This window comes from Vitis vinifera, chromosome 1 (genome assembly GCF_030704535.1).
Source record: "Vitis vinifera cultivar Pinot Noir 40024 chromosome 1, ASM3070453v1".
Classification (NCBI taxonomy): Eukaryota; Viridiplantae; Streptophyta; class Magnoliopsida; order Vitales; family Vitaceae; genus Vitis; species Vitis vinifera.
The window spans coordinates 24,555,125-24,573,699 of record NC_081805.1 but is presented as its reverse complement, the minus strand read 5'-3'; the positions used below and the strand labels follow the sequence as shown (position 1 = coordinate 24,573,699).

Sequence of the window (18,575 nt, the reverse complement as noted above, 5' to 3'; positions counted from 1 at the left end):
TCTATTTTTAAGAAAAAAAATATCAAATTGTATTATATCATATGTTTTTTTTTGTTTTTTTTTAAATATATAAATTTATGTTTATTCTTTTATTGCTATTTTGAAATTTTGTTCTATTTATTATTTAAATTTTCATATAAATGTAATAAAATAATATCATATATATATTTTGAATTATGCAGCATGACTAACTAAAATCTAATTCCATTAACTCGAATATAATTTAAACAACCCAAACTCAACTCAGACTTAAAAAAATGAGGTGAGTTTGGGTTGTTTGAGTATCTCATGTTAAAGTTCAGGTTTATTGTTTTTTAATTCTGGTTAGACTCGAATTAGTCATCAATCCAACCAACTCACCCAAGTTGCAACCTTAATCTAAATATAAAAAGTTAATTTAGATTTTATGAATTTCTACCTTTTAAAATTTATAATAATAATAATAACTATGTTAAAAAATAATTATATATGTCATAAAAACCAGGATAAATGGAATATATATGAGAAAAGTGTTCTTTGAGAGGAATTAAGAAAATGGAAAAGAGATTTTCTTATTGGAGATATCATTTGTACAAAAGATGAGAGGCAGTTTATAGTCTTACAAATGATCTCCATTTAATACTCGTCTCATTAAATGAATTTCAATGGTATCCATTCACCGCCTTATTATCTTATTTATAACAGTATAAATATTTTCAATATCAAATTTCTTTTTCCCTCTACTGCGAAGCGGTCAAATAACGAGCAACTGTCAGAAGAACCCTTGTAAAACCCTAATTTAGTTGTTGGTTTTTTTTTTTTTTGGCCCTCTCCATATGTTTCATTGATTCTTCGATGGCGAAGCTTCCAATTCTACAATTCGAGGAGAAGATCATCGATATCGTGGAACAAAACTCAGTGGTAGTAATAATCGGAGAGACCGGTTCCGGAAAGAGCACTCAGCTTTCTCAGATTTTGTACCGGCGGGGCTACACCAATTCCGGCAACGTTGCCGTCACTCAGCCCCGGCGAGTCGCCGCAGTTTCCGTGGCAAGGTAATCATACTACTGTGAATGATTTGGTATTTTTTTTTTTATTTGAAGAAGAGGGCATTTGTCTTCTGGGGTATCCTGGGCATTTTCTGCTCCTTTCTCTCGTTTTTTTTCTCGGGAAACAAACAAGGGGTGTTGGTCCATGGATGAGTTATGATGCTGGGGAAAAGGTGAGGGAAGGAAAAAAGTACCAGAATTCAGAATATCTTAGAATATTTTGTTTCTTTTGTCTTTTTGTAATTTCTTTTGTTTTATTTATTTTTGTGTGTTTGGGTGTTAGAGGAAATGAGGCATGCATTTAATGAGGCTAATGTGATTACTTGGCTTAGTTAGTTGAGTAATTTGAATTTCGGAAAAGAATGAAGGACATAACAACAAATTGCCTCTTCTTTAAAAGAATCTTCCTTTGTTTTCTCAGAAATCAAATGTAGGCCAAGGTCAGTTAGGTTCAAGCAGACTATTTGATTTCTGGTAAACATGAACAAAGAGAAAAAGTAAATGGAAGAGCGCCCTCCATCAATCTAAGTCTCCTTTGACAGAGAAGAAATCCTAGGAGAAGAAAAATAACAATTTTAGAATTTTGAAATGGTTTGGTTATGGTTTTAAAAGGTTCAGCACAACTTCTTTAGGAGCGCAGCCTTGTGAACAGGAAAATGCATTTGGTTGAGAGGTCAACCATTTGTTCTGACTAGTCAAAGGGGGAGTTGGATATTAGAAGCAAAATAGTAGTCAACTATTTGTTTCAACAAGGCTTTTGAGTTTACTGTTAAGCAAGATAGTTTGCAGAAATTATTATGGCATTAGGATCCTATTGGCTCTCAACAAGGTTTTTGTGGTTTACGGTTAAGTTTGGGTAGGAATAGGGGGTTGTTGTTCTAGGGGGAGGAGGGGCTTGTGGGATGGTTCATGGAAAACTATTATGAGAGGTTGAGATCAGTATTTCAATGGGTAATTGTGAAAGATTAAGTTTTGGCTTGATGGTTGGTGTAGAGGGCTTCCTTGAATGCTCAATACTTAGATTTTTCGTTATTGAAATTAGTCATAATGCTTAGGTTTCAGACAAATACAAAATTTCTGAGGAGCTTTAATCATTGGGAGTTGGAATTGAATCATTTCTGCATAGGATTTGGTGTATGATACTTTGTGGAGGGATTGGGGTTAGAATGTGTGGAAGATTGTAAAAAATGGTTGTTTCTTAGGAAATTCTTTTTGTGATCGAATATGGTCAGGTCATTCTGTCAAGAAGGTTTGTGGGTTTAGTGCCCCATCTAAGGTTTGGTTTTCTACTAAGAACTAGTACAAGAGAAGATTCTAACAATAGATCAACTAATGAGAAGGGGGTGGACCCTTGTGAATTGCCTTTGCAAGCAAATAGAAGAATCAATCATTTTCTTGCCCATTTTGAGTTGTGTATTGCTCATGTTTGCCATTCTTCTTGTTTAGGGTATTGTTGGTTTTGACTCACCAAAAGGAGGACACTTTATTTTCCTCATAGGCAAATAGAAGAGAAAGAATAGATTAGAAGGTGCCTAACAAAAAAGGGGTGCAACCCAAGTATGTCCAAAGGTCCAAAAGACAAAAGAAAGCAAAATTCAAATTAAGCCACCTTTCTTATCCCAAACTATGTATAAAATCAATGAAGGAAATATTAGGAAACCCACCCTACCCCAACTCTTCCTGACACCTCAGGCGATAGATAAATAATGTCGAGCTCTTTGAACCCAAATCTTTTTAGCAAGTAAGGAAAATGACTCACTTGACAATATAGACTTCTAGTAAGATTTTTTGGAGAACAACTCCTTAGAAACCTTCTAAACCAAATTTTCCTATGAACCACTTAAAAGGAGTCAACAAACACAACAAGGACTCCACCATAGCCAACTTTTAGTCTGAGAAATCTTTTCTAAAACTAGGATTCCATCGTCCATCCCAATAATCCACCACCAAAGTGCTTTAAGTGTTGCTAAATTATAAATGAGAATCTCTCTTTCAAAGGGCTCTCCCCAAAACATGTCAGTTCAAAATCCAGTCCAATGATTGTGCACTATAACAATGCACATCCTTGACAAGAACTCCTCCCACCTCCTCTTCATGGTCTTCCACAAACTTAACCGTAGGGCTCTCTACCATTCTAAAGCTCCATCCCCTTTCCAATTCCCAATACTTCTACCTTTCTCCATAAATTTTCATGATCTGTTGCAAATCTTCACAACCCTTCCATAGTAAAGACTTATATAGCACCCTAAAACTTCTAACTCCCAAGCCCGTCACAACCTTTCTAAAACATATTGTCACCCACCTCACTAAATGGATCCGTATATCAGTAGCTCCTTTGCATAGGAATTCCTTTTGAATCTTCTCTAACTTGTGTTACATCTTCCTCAGAATGACAAAAGCTGATAAAAAGTGAGTTTGATTACTAGACCAAGTGCTCTTCAACAAGGTGAGTCTACCATCCTTGGACAAAAGCCATCTTTTACCAAAAGCCAATCTAGGCTGAAATTTCTCTTCCTTAGAGGTCAAGGTAGAAGAAGACTGGAATGAATCCAAGTCTGTAATTTGAAGCTTGCTTACTTTGCATCTTATACAAGAGGCCAACAAATCCACCTCTTCTACCCTCCCAACAATGATAGGCTCACTTTTCTCTGAATTAATCCTCAGACTGAAATTGCTTCAAATCACAACAAGATCGATCTAATGTGCATTAACTGAAGGTATCTGCATCACCAAACAAAAGAGACTCATCCATGAAAGGTGAAAAATCTCTGCCCTCTCATGCCTTTGGCCTCCACTCTAAAGCCATTGATGAAACTCCATCTATTGCCCTAGAGATAAAACAGCTCAAGGCCTTCAGTGCGAGAATAATCAGGTATCAAGAGAGTGGATCTCCTTGCCTCAAGCATCTAGAGATTTGGAAGAAACCAGTGGGAGTCCAATTTACCAAAACTGAGAAGGCAAGCCATAGAGATACAGAATCTGATTGAACCTGCCCATTTCTGTCAAAACCTCATATCACTTAAAAATGAAAGCAAGAAAAAAAAAAAAAAAAAAAAGAAAGAAAAAACTCAATTCACATGGTCATAAGCTTTCTCAACATATAATTTGTAACTACCCCTAGCCTTAAGTTTTTTGATCTAGAGTCAATAGGCTCGTTAGAAACAGGAGCATCATTGAAAATCTGTCTACCTTCCATAAAAGTATTCTGATGCTTTGAAACCACCTTACCAATGACTTTCATAAGCCTATTTTCCAAGAGCTTGTATAAATTGCCCCTAATGTTATTTGCCCAAACCTTCTTAGGGATCAAGACATGGAAAGTGACATTCAAACTCCTCTCAAATGTTTCCCCCCCACCCAAAAAAAAAAAAAAACTATGTGAGCCTAGAAGCATATTAAAACACCCGGATGACACTTTATCTAGTTGATATGGTAGTTTTGCTAGCAAGGATAGAAAGATGATGTGGTGGATTGCTCCTTCATACTTGTCTTGGTGTGTATGGAAAGAGCTGAATTGTTTAAGCATTTGAAGGCTTGGAGCATGTACTTGAGATTACGGGTAGATAGCAAGGGTAGTGGCTGAAAATGGCTTTGTGATTATTGTATGTTCTTACTCTCTTTTGTTTTTTATTTTTATTTATTTATTTTTTTATAGTTCTATTGCTTTTGTATCTTTTTGTATATTCTTTTGTACTATGATTGCAATACCAAACACCACCCCTTTCCCCTTTGCTGGGCTCCTTTACAAACATTTATTATTTGCCTAACAATAAGGGGAAAATTAATAAAGGAATCTTGACCTGTAATCTAGTTTCAAGCTTTTATTTCTTTTCTTATGACTTATTTGCAGACTAGGGAACCAATGTGGATTTATGCTTGATGATTTAGCTGGGATTAGATAGTTATGTTTGTTCTTGAGATAGTGTGATGACATAAAAACATTGAGCTATTCAGATGGTAGAAATTAACACACTAGTAAAAATTTGTCAAAGGGAATACTCAAGATTTGTTTACCATGCATATTCTACATAATTGAGACTGTGATGGTGTCTGTGGCAGAGAAAGGAAATCATCTTTTAATCTGCACATTAGTGTTCTGCATGGATTATAGAAGTGTATATGTTCTGCATGGATTATAGAAGTGTATGTCTTATTCGGTGGTACATTGGTTCATTGGTGAAGCATATATCTCCTATGCTGAATCGTTCTCATCCATTTGTTTTTTCCTCTCTTCCTTTTTTGGTTCCACACAGGCGGGTAGCACAGGAACTGGGTGTTCAGCTTGGTGAGGAAGTGGGTTATGCCATTCGATTTGAAGATAGAACTTCAGAAAGAACACGTATTAAGTAAGTAATATGATTTACTAACTGATAGAACTAGAATTTAGTTTTATTGGTTTGGCCAACTCTTTTGGTCCCTAACCGTAGGGTTGTGGACTGCTCAGATACCTTACGGATGGAGTCCTCCTTCGTGAAAGTCTTTCTAACCCTGATCTCAGTCAGTATTCTGTAATTATATTGGATGAAGCTCATGAAAGAAGTCTAAACACGTAAGTATAATTAAAATTTTAGAAAATTTTCTGAATTTTGTAACTTTGATGCATGTATGCTTTTATTAAAATCATTTTATGTATGAAGCTTGATTCATTGTTTTACCATCTGCATATAATGCACCTCATTTTTTGGAAATATCCATGGTCAGGGACATATTATTGGGACTGATGAAAAGATTGGTTAAAATGCGTGCCTCCAATTTGAAGGTTCTAATCACTTCCGCCACTCTTGATGGTAGCAAAGTATCAAGATTTTTCTCAAACTGCCCCATACTTACCGTCCCAGGGAAATTATTCCCTGTTGAAATATTGTACAGCGCTGAGCTTCCTAAAAGCTATATCGAGTCTTCTTTGAAAACAGCTATTGGTACGTTTTGAACTTGGGTTTACAGTATGCAGAACTTTTGTGATTTATGGAATGCATATAGACATGCATTTCATTATTATGTGTATAAATTCAAGTATTACACCATGTATCATATTGGTGGATGGTATTTGAATTTTCAGACACCACCACAGAAACTTCTTGACAATAATGGGTGTGGTGGGGTACTGATTTGAATTTGTATTTTTATTATCTCTAGCATTGTGAAATTGATTTATAAGCATATCTAGAATGACATAGTTGACTCTTCTTGTCATGCTCTTGCTGCATGCTTTTGTTTTGTTTTGTTGTTTTTTCCTTTTTAGTGATAGGTACTTATGCTTCATGCTTTGAGTTTCTAAATATTGCAACTTCATGGAGATAATAATGTCCTAACAATCAATATTGCTGCCAAATATGTCTTTTTTGGTTTAGACTTTCAAGGATATGTCTGTATGTACGTACTAATAATTGGTTCTAATAGATATACATGTTCGGGAACCAGAAGGTGATGTTTTAATATTCATGACTGGGCAGGTGAGTAATTTGTTTTATAAGGTCTACTATATAATAACTTCTTGTTTGCAATCACAATACCTAATATTTATGCTTTTAGTATGATGTTCATGTTGATTAAAATTTTTATCTGAGGCCCTTTTTTAGGATGATATAGAGAAGTTGGTAGTGAAGTTGGAGGAGAGAGTCCGAAGCTTGGAGGAAGGTTCTTGTATGGATGCCATAATCCTTCCCCTTCATGGTTCTTTACCACCCGAATTGCAGGCAAGTTTTTTTGTTCTCATTTTTCTTCCTGAATAACACCCATCAAACCAAATATACCCTACTTTTTGTTTTGTCACAGTTAAGATGTCCATTACTTTAAGGTTGTTTCAAATTAGATAACTCTAACTTGTCATCTGTATCATGTGAATGAAATGTTTTGTCTTTCCCAAGGTTTCCTTCTTCAGCATATGCTTCAGGTCTATGACTATGACAGTTTGTAGTTGATATCCACCATTTCCTCAAGTTCTGTGAAATGATGTTACTTTTTTTGGAAGGTCTAAACACTTTTTATGATTGTTTATCAATTAGTTAGGTAATTACAAATGGGTGCAGTCCTTTGGCATGTAGCTTGTGGGAGGTCGAAAGTAAATATGCACAAAGTGAAGTTCTGATTGAAATGGAACTTGTTTTGGAGTTGAAGAAATAATGGGCTCTTTTCGAGCATAAATGAGAACTTTATTGTCTTTTTGTAAATGGACAAAATGAAATGACACAAAAAACATATCTTGTAAGACATTTTTCAAAAGCTGTTTTAAGAAGCATTTGTAGAAAACAATAAAATACTCTTCTTTCGTTTTGTGCATTTTCAATGGTGTAATGTTTCTGAAAAGACCATTTTCATTTATACTACCATACAAACCCAAAAATTTTAAATTCTCCACTCTTTCCATTGTTTATTTTGGCTATCGCCTCCTGTAACTGGGATCTTGCTTGTCTTGATAATGGTGAGTTTGATAATATATCTGTTGGTCTTCAAGCATCTTGATTTTCTTTCATTCCTTTCCTGCATCAGCATTATTATTGTTATCTGTTTCTATTTTCAGCTGCAGATTATGCTACCTTTAAGCTTTCTGAACCTTGCATATAATGCTTCATGTTTGCTCTTCCTCTACAGGTCCGTGTATTCAGTCCTCCACCTCCAAATTGCAGGCGATTTATTGTTGCCACAAACATAGCTGAAACTTCATTGACTGTTGATGGTGTTGTGTAAGGGGACTTAACTCTTTCATAAAAGTGTATTTGGGTGATTACATTTAGTTCTAGCATGATTTATTTATTTTCTAAGTGATGTTTGTTTCATGCTCATGCTTTTCTTCTCATTCTTTTTTTTTTCTTTGTTTTTTCTGTTGCATTCGCATAATGTCTTATTTTCGGTGAAGGATCTGTTAGCCAGCATAAAGTCCTTACGCATGGAGAAAATATTAAGAGCCTCATTAGATATGTTTTTTAAAATCAGTTTACTGGACGAGGGCTCGGGTTTTATTGGAATTATCATGAGATCGTACAAGTTCTATGGCAGCAATGTTTCAGAATTTTGTTTTCTCAATGTTTTCGATGAAGTATAACTGCTGGAGCCTTCTTATCCAGTCACTGAGCTCTGCGTATGGCCGCATATTGATTTTTCTCCTTTAATTTGAAGAAGCCTTGAAACCATGAGACAGATTCGGGGCTCATCCTGCATCACATGAAGGAAAATTTTGGATTTGGGAAAGGAGTGGAAATTTTTTTTTGGAATAGTTGGTTGATTAATTTCCCAACAGAGTTTAGCCAGCAATCTAGTAAATAATTGAAGAGTAGAAAACAAAGTGCAGAGAGAATCACATGTGAATTAAACTAGTGAATTGTTAAATTGGGTGTTATAGAACTGGTCTATTACATCAATTTATGCAATGCTTACCCTTTTTTCTGTTCATACTTTTGGCTTTATTTATTTATTTTTATTTTTATTTTAATTTTACTTTCTATTTTTGTCTCAGCATTCTATCAAGATATTTTTATGAAATTACAAAATTACATTACATTCTCTTTCTTCCTGCTCTAAGTTCACTAATGAATACCGAGTAGATTTTCTTATCCCTTATTTGAGTTCATGGTGAATAATTTTCTCATGTTCTTAAACTGCATATAAATGATAGGTATGTTATTGATTCTGGTTATGTGAAGCAGCGGCAATACAACCCATTAACTGGCATGTATTCCCTTGATGTTGTTCAAATTAGCAAGTAAATTATCTTCAACTTTTGCTGCTTGCAGCATTCATTTAGCATTGTAATTTATTTATGTGGAACGTTTATTTTCTTTGCAATTCTAATGGACTGGGTTTGGGTAATTGCAGGGTACAAGCCAATCAACGTGCAGGAAGAGCCGGAAGAACACGTCCTGGGAAGTGCTACCGATTATACCCATCTATGGTTTACCATGATGACTTCCTGGATGTAACAGTTCCTGAAATACAGCGATCTTCTCTTGCTGGAAGTGTTCTTTATTTGAAATCATTAGATCTCCCTGATATTGATATTCTCAAATTTGATTTTCTTGATTCCCCTTCCTGTAAGACAGCATTTCCTCCTGCATTTTCTTCTCTATGATTCATTTATTACCTACTCCCCCAACCTGCCAAACAAGATTTGAGATAGTGACAATATGAATGGCTTTGCTGCAGCTGAGTCTCTACAAGATGCTTTAAGGCAATTATATCTCATTGATGCTATTGATGAAAATGGATCAATTACAAGTGTTGGACGAACAATGGCTGGTATTAGATTCTGTCCAATTTACTAACTGTTACTATGTTTATGTCAAGTGTGTATTGTCATCACCCTAAAATTGCACACATTTTAATAAATTTGAGTTACCATCACCATTATTATAATGTAAATTATTATAATAAGATCTCACCATCATTATAATAATGCTTTAAAAATTGTAAATTTATTGTCATTGATGAAAGTGAAATTGCAACTATTAGGTGAATGTGTTGGAGAGTGCAATGTACATTGTGAACCCGAATCTTATAAGTTTGAGCTTTTAGGAAAATTGGTAGTTCAACATGGTATCATAGTCTTGTTTGGTGGGATGTCATGTGTTTGGACCTCATCACTATATATTTATTTCATCAATTTATTAAGCTCACATGTAAGAAAAAGAGGCTACACATGAGGGAAGGTGTTGGAAAGTACAACATACATTGTGAACCCAAATCCTTCAATCTGAAGTTTTTAGGAAAACTGATAGTTCAACATAATGATATATCTTATTCTAGATCTCTCTCTCTCTCTCTTACACACACACACATGCATGCAAGCACACATAGACATGTATAGTAGTGCTGAACTCTATTCAACTTGGCTCAACTAGCGTTAAATCTCAACTACTAGTGATCAGCCATAAAATCATATGCCATCATGCCTTTTCTCACCATCTCAATCTACCTTCCTTTTTCCTTCATCTTGTCCTTGCATTGCCTCTTACTAGGAGTGCATTTAGGGATTTTTGTGACTAGACCATTTAGACAACTCTTTCTCATTTTGTCTTCAATTGATGCCACTTTTAGCTTTCCACAAAGCTATTGAATTCTTGTTCTCTAATTGTATTGCCTCCCATCTATCTCAACATCATCATTTTGCCCTACATGTTTATGGATTGACCCGCATCATATTCTATTAAAGCATAGGTGATTTTGGTAGATACTTTGTAAAATTTTCTGTTTGTCTTGATAGGTATTTTACGAGGACTCAATATAAAGAAGTGCTAGAAAATGCTTTAAAGGCTATGGAGGCTTATGTCTTAAGGCTCACCTCAAGGGAAGACTATGCAAATTAGCCTTGAGGCTATAGCCTTAGTATACGGTAATTGAGGCTTAAGCCTCATCTTAGGAGACTTTCAACCTTTAGGTTAGGTTATAGCCTCAAAGCTATCAAAGCTTAAGCCTCAAATATTCAAGGGGTTTTAATGGGTTTAAGGTCCATTTTTATATTTTAAGGATAAAATTTAGCAATAAGGTAAATTAATGATTAAGTTAATGTTCAAATAGAACAAGTTGACATTAGTTAACTTAGGGATGTTAAGTGCTTCAGAGTACAGTTTTCAAATGCTTTATTTGGCTTGTTGTGTATAGCATATAAATATATTTCTCTCATAGATGATGTCTATTTTGGAAAATTTCTAAGGTTCAGATGATCGTTTTCCAGGATCACCAAGTATTTCTCTAATATTTTGCAGAGCTTCCACTGGAATCTTCACTCTCAAGGATGTTAATGGAGGCAAATGAGTGTGGTTGCTTGTCCCAGGCTTTGACTGTTGCTGCTATGTTGTCAGCAGAAACAACATTGCTTCCTGGTCGAAGGTTTTGATGCACATGTTTGCTTTTTTCTTTTATTTTCCTTCTGTTTCATTTTTGTCACACTTTATATTTCATAGTAGTAGTAGTAGCAGTAGTAGTAGTAGTAGCAGCAGCAGCAGCATCAGCAGTGATTGATGCATATGTCCACTGCATATGCTTGCTTTTTCTTTCATTTTGTTTTTCGTTTCATTTTTGCACATTATATTTCATGGTAGTAATAGTAGTAGAACATCATATTTCAAAATAGTAATAGCAGTAGTAGTACATTATATTTCGAAGTAGTATTAGTAGATTTCACTCATCAGTAGTTGTTGTAGTAGTAGTATAGTAGTTTATATTTAGCAGCAGTAGTAGTGCACACTATACTTTCTTTTAGCTTTCACTGATATGATATTTGCAAATGGTTGATAAAAAGTTCGTATCATTTAGTAGTTCCTGATGAAAACATTTGCAGTACAAGTTGAAAATAAATCATTGTTGTTGCATTCCCTGATTACTCCTCCTAAACCTGAAAATTTGAAAGGGAAAACCCAAATTTTTTTTTCTTTCCCGTATGTTGTTCTCTGCATATCACCTTTTTGTTCTATTTTTTTTTGATAAGTGAGAGTAATGTATTACGAAAAAGACGTTAAGATAGCGATTTAAGATGTACAGGAAAATGGAGACTCATTACAACTGAAACAAAAATTGACCAGACAAGATGTACAAAAAACCAATGTTTTCAGAACCGGATTGGTCAACGAACCGGAAAAGTTACCGGTTCATGGTTCACTGGTTGGACCGGTGGTCGAACCGCAGTTGAACTGGTGACGTCATAAATATTTAATTTATATATTATTAAAATTAAAAATAATTATAAAAAAATTAAAATATATATGAATAAATTAAAAATCAATAATATTATTTTATATCTTTGATATTATCAAATTAAATGATATTAATATTTTAAATTTTATTAAATGAAATATGTATAATATTTAAATGTAAATATATTAAAAATGAAAATTTAAACTAATTTTATAATTTTTAAAAATATTATATTATTTTTATTTAATATTATAAAAAATGTTAAAATCTAATATATATTGTTTTATTTGGCATATTAGATAACAAAATGCATGTAGCCGAGTGGTGTCTTAGGCCGATGGTAGAACCTGAGGTCCAAGGTTCAAGCCCTCTTGGTGGAGGCTTGTTATATTTTTTTCATTGATAATTAGTTAGCAATCCCATATCGGATTCTGAGAGGAAACAGGATGCAAAGGATGCCTATAAAAGCCATCCTCACTTAAGGCAAAGGCATCACCTGGGCTCAAGACTCAACCCATAAAATTGTGGGGATGGGTGTGGGCTTTGTCATAATAAGACAAGGCCTGGCATGGGCTTTAGCCCAAAACATTTAAACCCAATGGAACCCTTCCATGTTTGCAAAATAAGGGGGTTAACTTGAACTGTTCGGTTCGTTTAGAACCATCCGGTTCGACGGGGTCACCGGTCCAACTGTTGGTTTAGGCGGTTTGATACCGGTCCAATACCTAAACAGTCTAATAGAGCAAACCGGACCGGAAATGCGACTGGTCGATGATTGAACATGTTGGACTGGCCGGTCTGGTCCGGTTTTTAAAACATTGCAAAAAACAACCCCTCCCTCATCGGGACCCTACCTAATAAGTGAAATTAATTAGCGTCAAAGGATCATATTTTATAAACAATTTAGACTCCGAGCAAAACAAATATGCAAAAACAGCTTTCAACTTTTGCAAGGATAGCACACCATCATCAAAGGCAATCTTGTTCCTTGTCTTCCAAATTGACCAAAACAAGCATAATGGGCTCGCATTCCAAACTACCCTACTCTTCTTACCCACAAAAGCCCCTTTCCACCCCAAGAGGGTTTCCCTAACCAAGGAAGGAAACACCCAATGCACTGCAAATAGAGTAAAGAACAACTTCCACACTTCCCTTGTTTTTTTGCAATGGAGAAGAAGATGGTCAATGGACGCCTCATGCACTTGGCACAAATAACATCTATTTGCTAAGGCCCACCCCCTCTTCTGAACTTGGTCCAAGGTTAGAACTTTTCCCCAAGTCACTTCCCAAGCAAAAAAACTTACTTTTGGTTGCATACTTGAGTTCCATATTATCTTCATTGGGAAGCACCCTGTTGAATCCGACTCTAAGGCTTTGTAAAGAGCCTTTACCGAAAACGTGCCATCCTTAGATTCCCCCCACCTCACCCTATCCTTCACATCTACAATCACATTCTTCCCACTTAAACACAATAACAGGTTTTCCACCTCATCCATTTCCCAATAATTAAAAGGCCTAGAGAAACAAGGGCTCTAACTCCCCCCCTTTTCCTCACTTTCTGAAGCAATCCAAACATCTTCCACCAAGGCCTCTTTGAAGGTGGCTATGGCAAATAAGGCGGGAAAAGAATCACATAAAGGTGCAGCTCCACACCACTTATCCTTCCAAAAACTCACTCTCTACCTATTTCCCACCATAAAAGAAAATCTAAAGCTAACAAGGTGCCCCACCTTCCTAATTCCCCACCTTCCTAATTGCTTTCCACAGGCCTGTACCATACCCTTCCCTAACTTCTTGAGAACACCAACCTCCACGTTCCTCTCCATATTTTCCCCTTATTACTTGATTCCAAAAAGCCTCTTTTTCATTTGCATAGCGCCAACTCCATTTGCCAAGGAGCAAGGCTTTTCACCCCAGACCTCCTTTTCTCTTGTTTAGACAGATTGTTGACCATCTAACCAAATGAGTTTTTTTCTCAAAGACCCCACCTCCCCACAAAAAATCCCTCTAAATCTGCTCCAATCTCATTATAACCACTCTAGGCAGATGGAGGATAGACATAAGATAAATTGGCAAACTAGAAAGCGTGCTTCGTATCAAGGTGATTCTCCCTCCCTTGGAGATATATTGACACTTCCACATAGCCAATCTCTTGTGGAATCTTTCCTCAATACCATCCTAAGCTGCCACAGAATTAAAGCGAGCACCCAACGACATCCCTAAATAAGTAGACAACAAGCTTCCCACCTGACATCTAAGTTCCGTAACCAAGTCTTCCACATTCTCCACCTTTCCCACCAGGATCAACTCACTTTTATTCATATTAACTCTCAAACTAGAGATTGCCTCAAACCACATTAGCAACCACCGCAAAAACATCATTTGCTCCTCTCGCGAGTCGCGTCTCATAGAAAATCAACGTATCATCCGCAAATAACAGATGGGAAACCTTGACCCCTTCACTCCCATCTACCCCGCACTTTGCAAGTTGATAAGAAGCCTCCACAAACTGCCATTCCTAGAAGACAGTTGAGAGCTTCCATTGCTATCACAAACAAGTAGGGCGACATTGGGTCTTCCTGCCTTAGGTCCCTAGAGCTTTAGAAGAAACCGAATGGGGTTCCATTGACCAAAACAGAAAAGCTAGTTGTGGATAAACACCATTTGATCCACCTTAACCACTTCTCCCCAAACCCCGTCTTTTCCATAACTGAAAGTAAAAAAGATCACTCAACACGGTCATAAGCTTTCTCAATGTCCAGTTTGCACAGAATCGCCCCTTCATTGCTCTTCAAAATCCAGTCTATGTCTTCATTGGCAATGAGCACTGCATCCATAATTTGTCTTCCTTCCACAAATGCATTTTGGGCCTTAGAAATCACCTTAGGTAACACCCTCTTCAACCTATTGGCCAACACCTTAGTCAACCACTTGTACAACCCCCCTACCAAGCTTATTGGTATGAAATCTCTTAAGTCCTCTGCCACCCCCCCTTTCTTCAGGAGCAGCACTAGAAAGGTTGAATTCAAACTCCGCACAAAACAACCAGAATCATAGAAATCCCTAAAAAAATTCATTACCTCAAACTTCACAAAATCCCATGAGAACTGCCAAAATGCCATGGAGAACCCATCTGGGCCTGGAGCTTTGTCCCCACAAAAACCCGATAGAGCCTCAACCACTTGTTCTATGCTTTCTTGCTACTCCACTAGGATTCAAAAGCCTAAATGATGTGTCACCTAATCGTGCCGATAAGCCAATAAAATTGTTCATCTAATTATACACATAAAATGGTCTTAAAATCTTTTTCAAATGCTGAAAGTAGTGAGTATCTAAAGTCAATTATCAACTTCAAAAAGACTAAAATATAACATCTCCATGTGGGGTTATGCCTTTATGCTTGTCATGGTAAGAATGAGCAGCACCTACTTAGGCCTCCTTGTCAAATAACTTGACCACTGGCCGGGCTTTATTCATTACCACGTGAACTTAACTATATGAGCTTGGATGATTTCTTGACACTTATTTGAAGGTATGATTCCTTCTCCATGATCTCTTAAGTGGAGTTAGACTGTGACTAGAGTTTAGTGTTACCAAGTTATTGTTTCTCCTTGTAGATATGGGTTTTATTTTGCAGGGTTTTAGATAAACATTAAGTTCAGATTAGTTGCAACTGAGTTATTAGAATTGAAGTGCCATATGGACATTTTATCGGTTCCATCTACCTCTCTGAACTGCTCTGTAGCCCTGGTTGATATGGTCTTATCTATGCTTGCAGCAAGAGCACTGAGAAGAAAAGGAAACACACTCCAACAGACCTTCCTGATGGTTCTGGCTGGGGTGATCACATCCAGTTGCTACAGATCTTTGAGCAGTGGGATCAAACAGACTATGATCCAAATTGGTGCAAAGATCATGGTTTGCAGGTGACTTTCTTTATCATGTTTCAGATATATGTGTGTGTGTGTCATTCTAAATTACTCAGGAGTTTAGCTCTTTGGTGAGGTCACGAATATCATAATTTTATGGCATTATATAGGGCCAAGCCTTCTATGGACTTCATGTTTTTTTATTCATCTATGCATTTTGGGTATTAATTGTTTCTCCTGAGCAATGGGGCAGAGAAAAGTGTCTGATTAGTGTGCATATCCTGTTTCAGTTATTTTTCTAAGTTCTTCTTGTGCAATGAATGCATGGCACAAATTTGCACTAAACTGTACACAAAAATCTAGAAATATTTAATATATATAACATTTGTGTAACTTATTGGTTGTAGGTGCGAGGAATGATGTTTGTCAAAGATGTTCGGAAACAGTTGTCTCAGATAATGCAGAAAATGGCTAGAGGTTAGTTTGAATAGTATTGAGAAGCAGTAGGAGCTTATAGGCGAATCATTTTTATTTTCTTTTTCTCATATGATACCATCTTGGTGGCATCTTGGGGATTTTTCTTTCACTATACCATCTGCTGTCACTGATAATGATTCTCTTTGAACATTTCTACTTTTTGGTATTTGGTTTTTTTTATTTCCAATTATTTCAGAAAACATTTTCTTTTCATGAGGATTTTGTAAAAAGGATATTAGTTTTTGGTTGGAAATGCTTGCTAATCTATGTACCTTTTCTTTCTAAAGTAGAATTGGGTGTGTGTGTATAGAAGGTAGAGAGGAAGGTGTCCAATCTAAAAGATGCATCCAATCTGGTGAAAAGATGCTAAAAGCTACATTAGAAAACTTGGTAACTATTGGGTTGTCCAAAAATTTCAATGAAGGAATAATGTGAATCCATAAATTGGGAATTTCAAGATCGCAGATGTATTGAACATAGATTGCAGATTGGATCCGCATCTGCTCTTAGGAGTTAGGAAAATAATCCTTGATACAGAGTGGCACCCATAGGGGCCAGATCTTGTCCTACAGGTTGCATTAACTTCCTAAGTGAGATGAACATGGTACATATTTAACAACACCTTCCTCATTCTAAGTATGAGTTTTCATATTTGCCATTTGGTTCTTTGCAGTGTTTCTTCCATCTTGGTTGTTACTATACTTTTTGGATGTTAATGGTGTTATCCATAGTCATAAATTATGTTGTATCTGAATAACAGGGTCGTTAGATGTACGAGCCAAAGAAAGATGGAAAGAAAGCCGACAAGACTACAAGAATTTGAGGAAGGCTTTGTGTGCAGGCTATGCAGGTCAGCTCGCTGAGAGAATGATTCATCATAATGGCTATAGAACTTTAGGATTGAAGTCCCAACTGGTTCAGGTAGCAACCTTGAAGTTTTATCTGTGTTTGTTTGTAGGGGCATGCGTTTAAGGTTAATTTCCATGATTTGATTCCATTTCTTGCATGGTTCGGTTTTAATCTGAAATGACAGTTTAAATCCTTTGTTTAAGGAAATAAAGTATAAAAAGTAATATTATATTTGAATTTGGATTAGCCTGAATGGTAAATTCATGTGAATCTAAAACTGGCTTCCTGTATTTGTACTTAACATCTTGAGATGAGTTTTTATTATCTCTTGTGTTTCTGAAGCACCCTCTAAAAGTAAATTGTTTTCTATTTAGGTGCATCCATCTTCTGTGCTGAGAGCAGACGAAGATGGAATGCTCCCAAACTATGTTTTGTACCATGAGCTCGTTGTTACCACACGTCCTTACATGCGCAATGTGTGTGCAGTAGAGATGTCATGGGTCATGCCCATTTTGAAGAAACTTGAGAACCTAAATATCAACAAACTCAGGTAAATCGTTCTTATCAGAAGAAACATTTCCAAGGAGAAAACACATAGTTCCACTCTTTGTTTAAAGCTGCATATGATCCTTGTCATGTGTTGTGAATATCAAGCCTTTTTGTTTATGTGAAATAGTGGTGGGTCCAATCAAGTTGAAGACAGGACTGAGGAGAAATCCTCGGACTCTCCAAAGAAATCTGTTGATGTTGCCAGGCCTCCTAATGACGCTGAAAGTAGAATACAGGCAGCAAGGGATCGTTTTATGGCCCGTAAAGCAAAGAGATAGCTCATCCGTCAAGTTCTAATCGATCATGGGATTGGCATAATGGCTGGTGAATTCTCTTTTTGTGTTTGCTGTAGTATTAACTGTTGTTTTTGAGATCTGGGTCTAGTAACACTTTTTTAATTCCATTCTTAATGTCAATTCCATCTTGGTTTTTCCTTGATTGCAGTTCTTATGCTCAACAGACCATGGGGGACAAAGATCCAGAATACATCCTGTGAAGGCAAGTTCAATGTGTGCTTCAGTTACTTTTGGCCTCCTAGCAGTGATTTCATCTGTGCCACTTGCAGTGTTGGCCTATTTGTTATTAACCGCTTAAGTTTTTTAGATGTGATATCACACACGCACGAATTCTTTCAGAAATAGTCTTTTTTTTTTTTTTTTCTAACAGAAGGAAAATTCCTGCTTCTCCACCAGGGTTTCTGCTCGTTGCAGAAAAGTCCCTGCTGCTGCCGCCCAATGGAGTCGGGAGTATGTTCCTGTTCTGGCGTGGCTGATCATCCTCTCTCCATCGCTCTATACGAGAATGTATCTTATGAATGGAATATTAAACTTTTATATGACTGCTATTCATTCATTACATCATCCCACTGGTGATCTAGACTGGAATGTTACACATCACAAGCCATAGCTCTTAATGTTTTGATTCGTTGTTTTAATGGGAAGTTTAAAAATTTTCTATCCATCTTAAAATTGATGAAACTGTAGCTGGCTTTGCCCCTCTTCCTGGACTTTTTCTGTTGCATGTCTTTGTAATTGATATGCACTAATACTCCTATTTGACACTATCTTGGTTGCTTAGCAGGTTGTAATATCCACATCTAAGCAGACAAATGCAGCCTTCTTGGGGGTTCATATTAGAGTTGGGAGTTGTGTGGGTAAGAACTTCAAACTCAGACCCA

General features: G+C 36.4%; 1 protein-coding gene across 6 annotated transcripts; it reads left to right on the top strand.

Moving 5' to 3' along the window:
- Positions 1 to 528: 528 nt before the first annotated feature.
- Positions 529 to 18,358, top strand: LOC100245855 (probable pre-mRNA-splicing factor ATP-dependent RNA helicase DEAH4). Of its 6 annotated transcripts, none has more exons than XR_009467700.1 (18): positions 614 to 1,034; positions 5,282 to 5,374; positions 5,473 to 5,577; positions 5,730 to 5,947; positions 6,429 to 6,481; positions 6,608 to 6,724; positions 7,620 to 7,711; positions 8,641 to 8,727; positions 8,841 to 9,055; positions 9,168 to 9,260; positions 10,727 to 10,850; positions 15,433 to 15,580; positions 15,931 to 16,000; positions 16,761 to 16,850; positions 17,336 to 17,399; positions 17,526 to 17,722; positions 17,843 to 17,896; positions 18,091 to 18,358. XR_009467700.1 is itself a non-coding variant. In XM_059742800.1 (17 exons), the coding sequence occupies exons 1-16, from the start codon at positions 835 to 837 to the stop codon at positions 17,674 to 17,676; spliced, it is 2,103 nt and encodes a 700-aa protein (XP_059598783.1). In that variant the 5' UTR covers positions 622 to 834; the 3' UTR covers positions 17,677 to 17,722; positions 17,843 to 18,358. The 6 variants fall into 6 exon arrangements, 1 of the variants encoding a protein (XP_059598783.1); XR_009467688.1 differs by having other exon boundaries at positions 622 to 1,034; positions 16,761 to 16,921; positions 17,224 to 17,399; XR_009467692.1 differs by having other exon boundaries at positions 622 to 1,034; positions 16,761 to 16,921; positions 17,224 to 17,399; positions 18,065 to 18,358.
- The last annotated feature ends 217 nt before the right edge of the window (positions 18,359 to 18,575 follow it).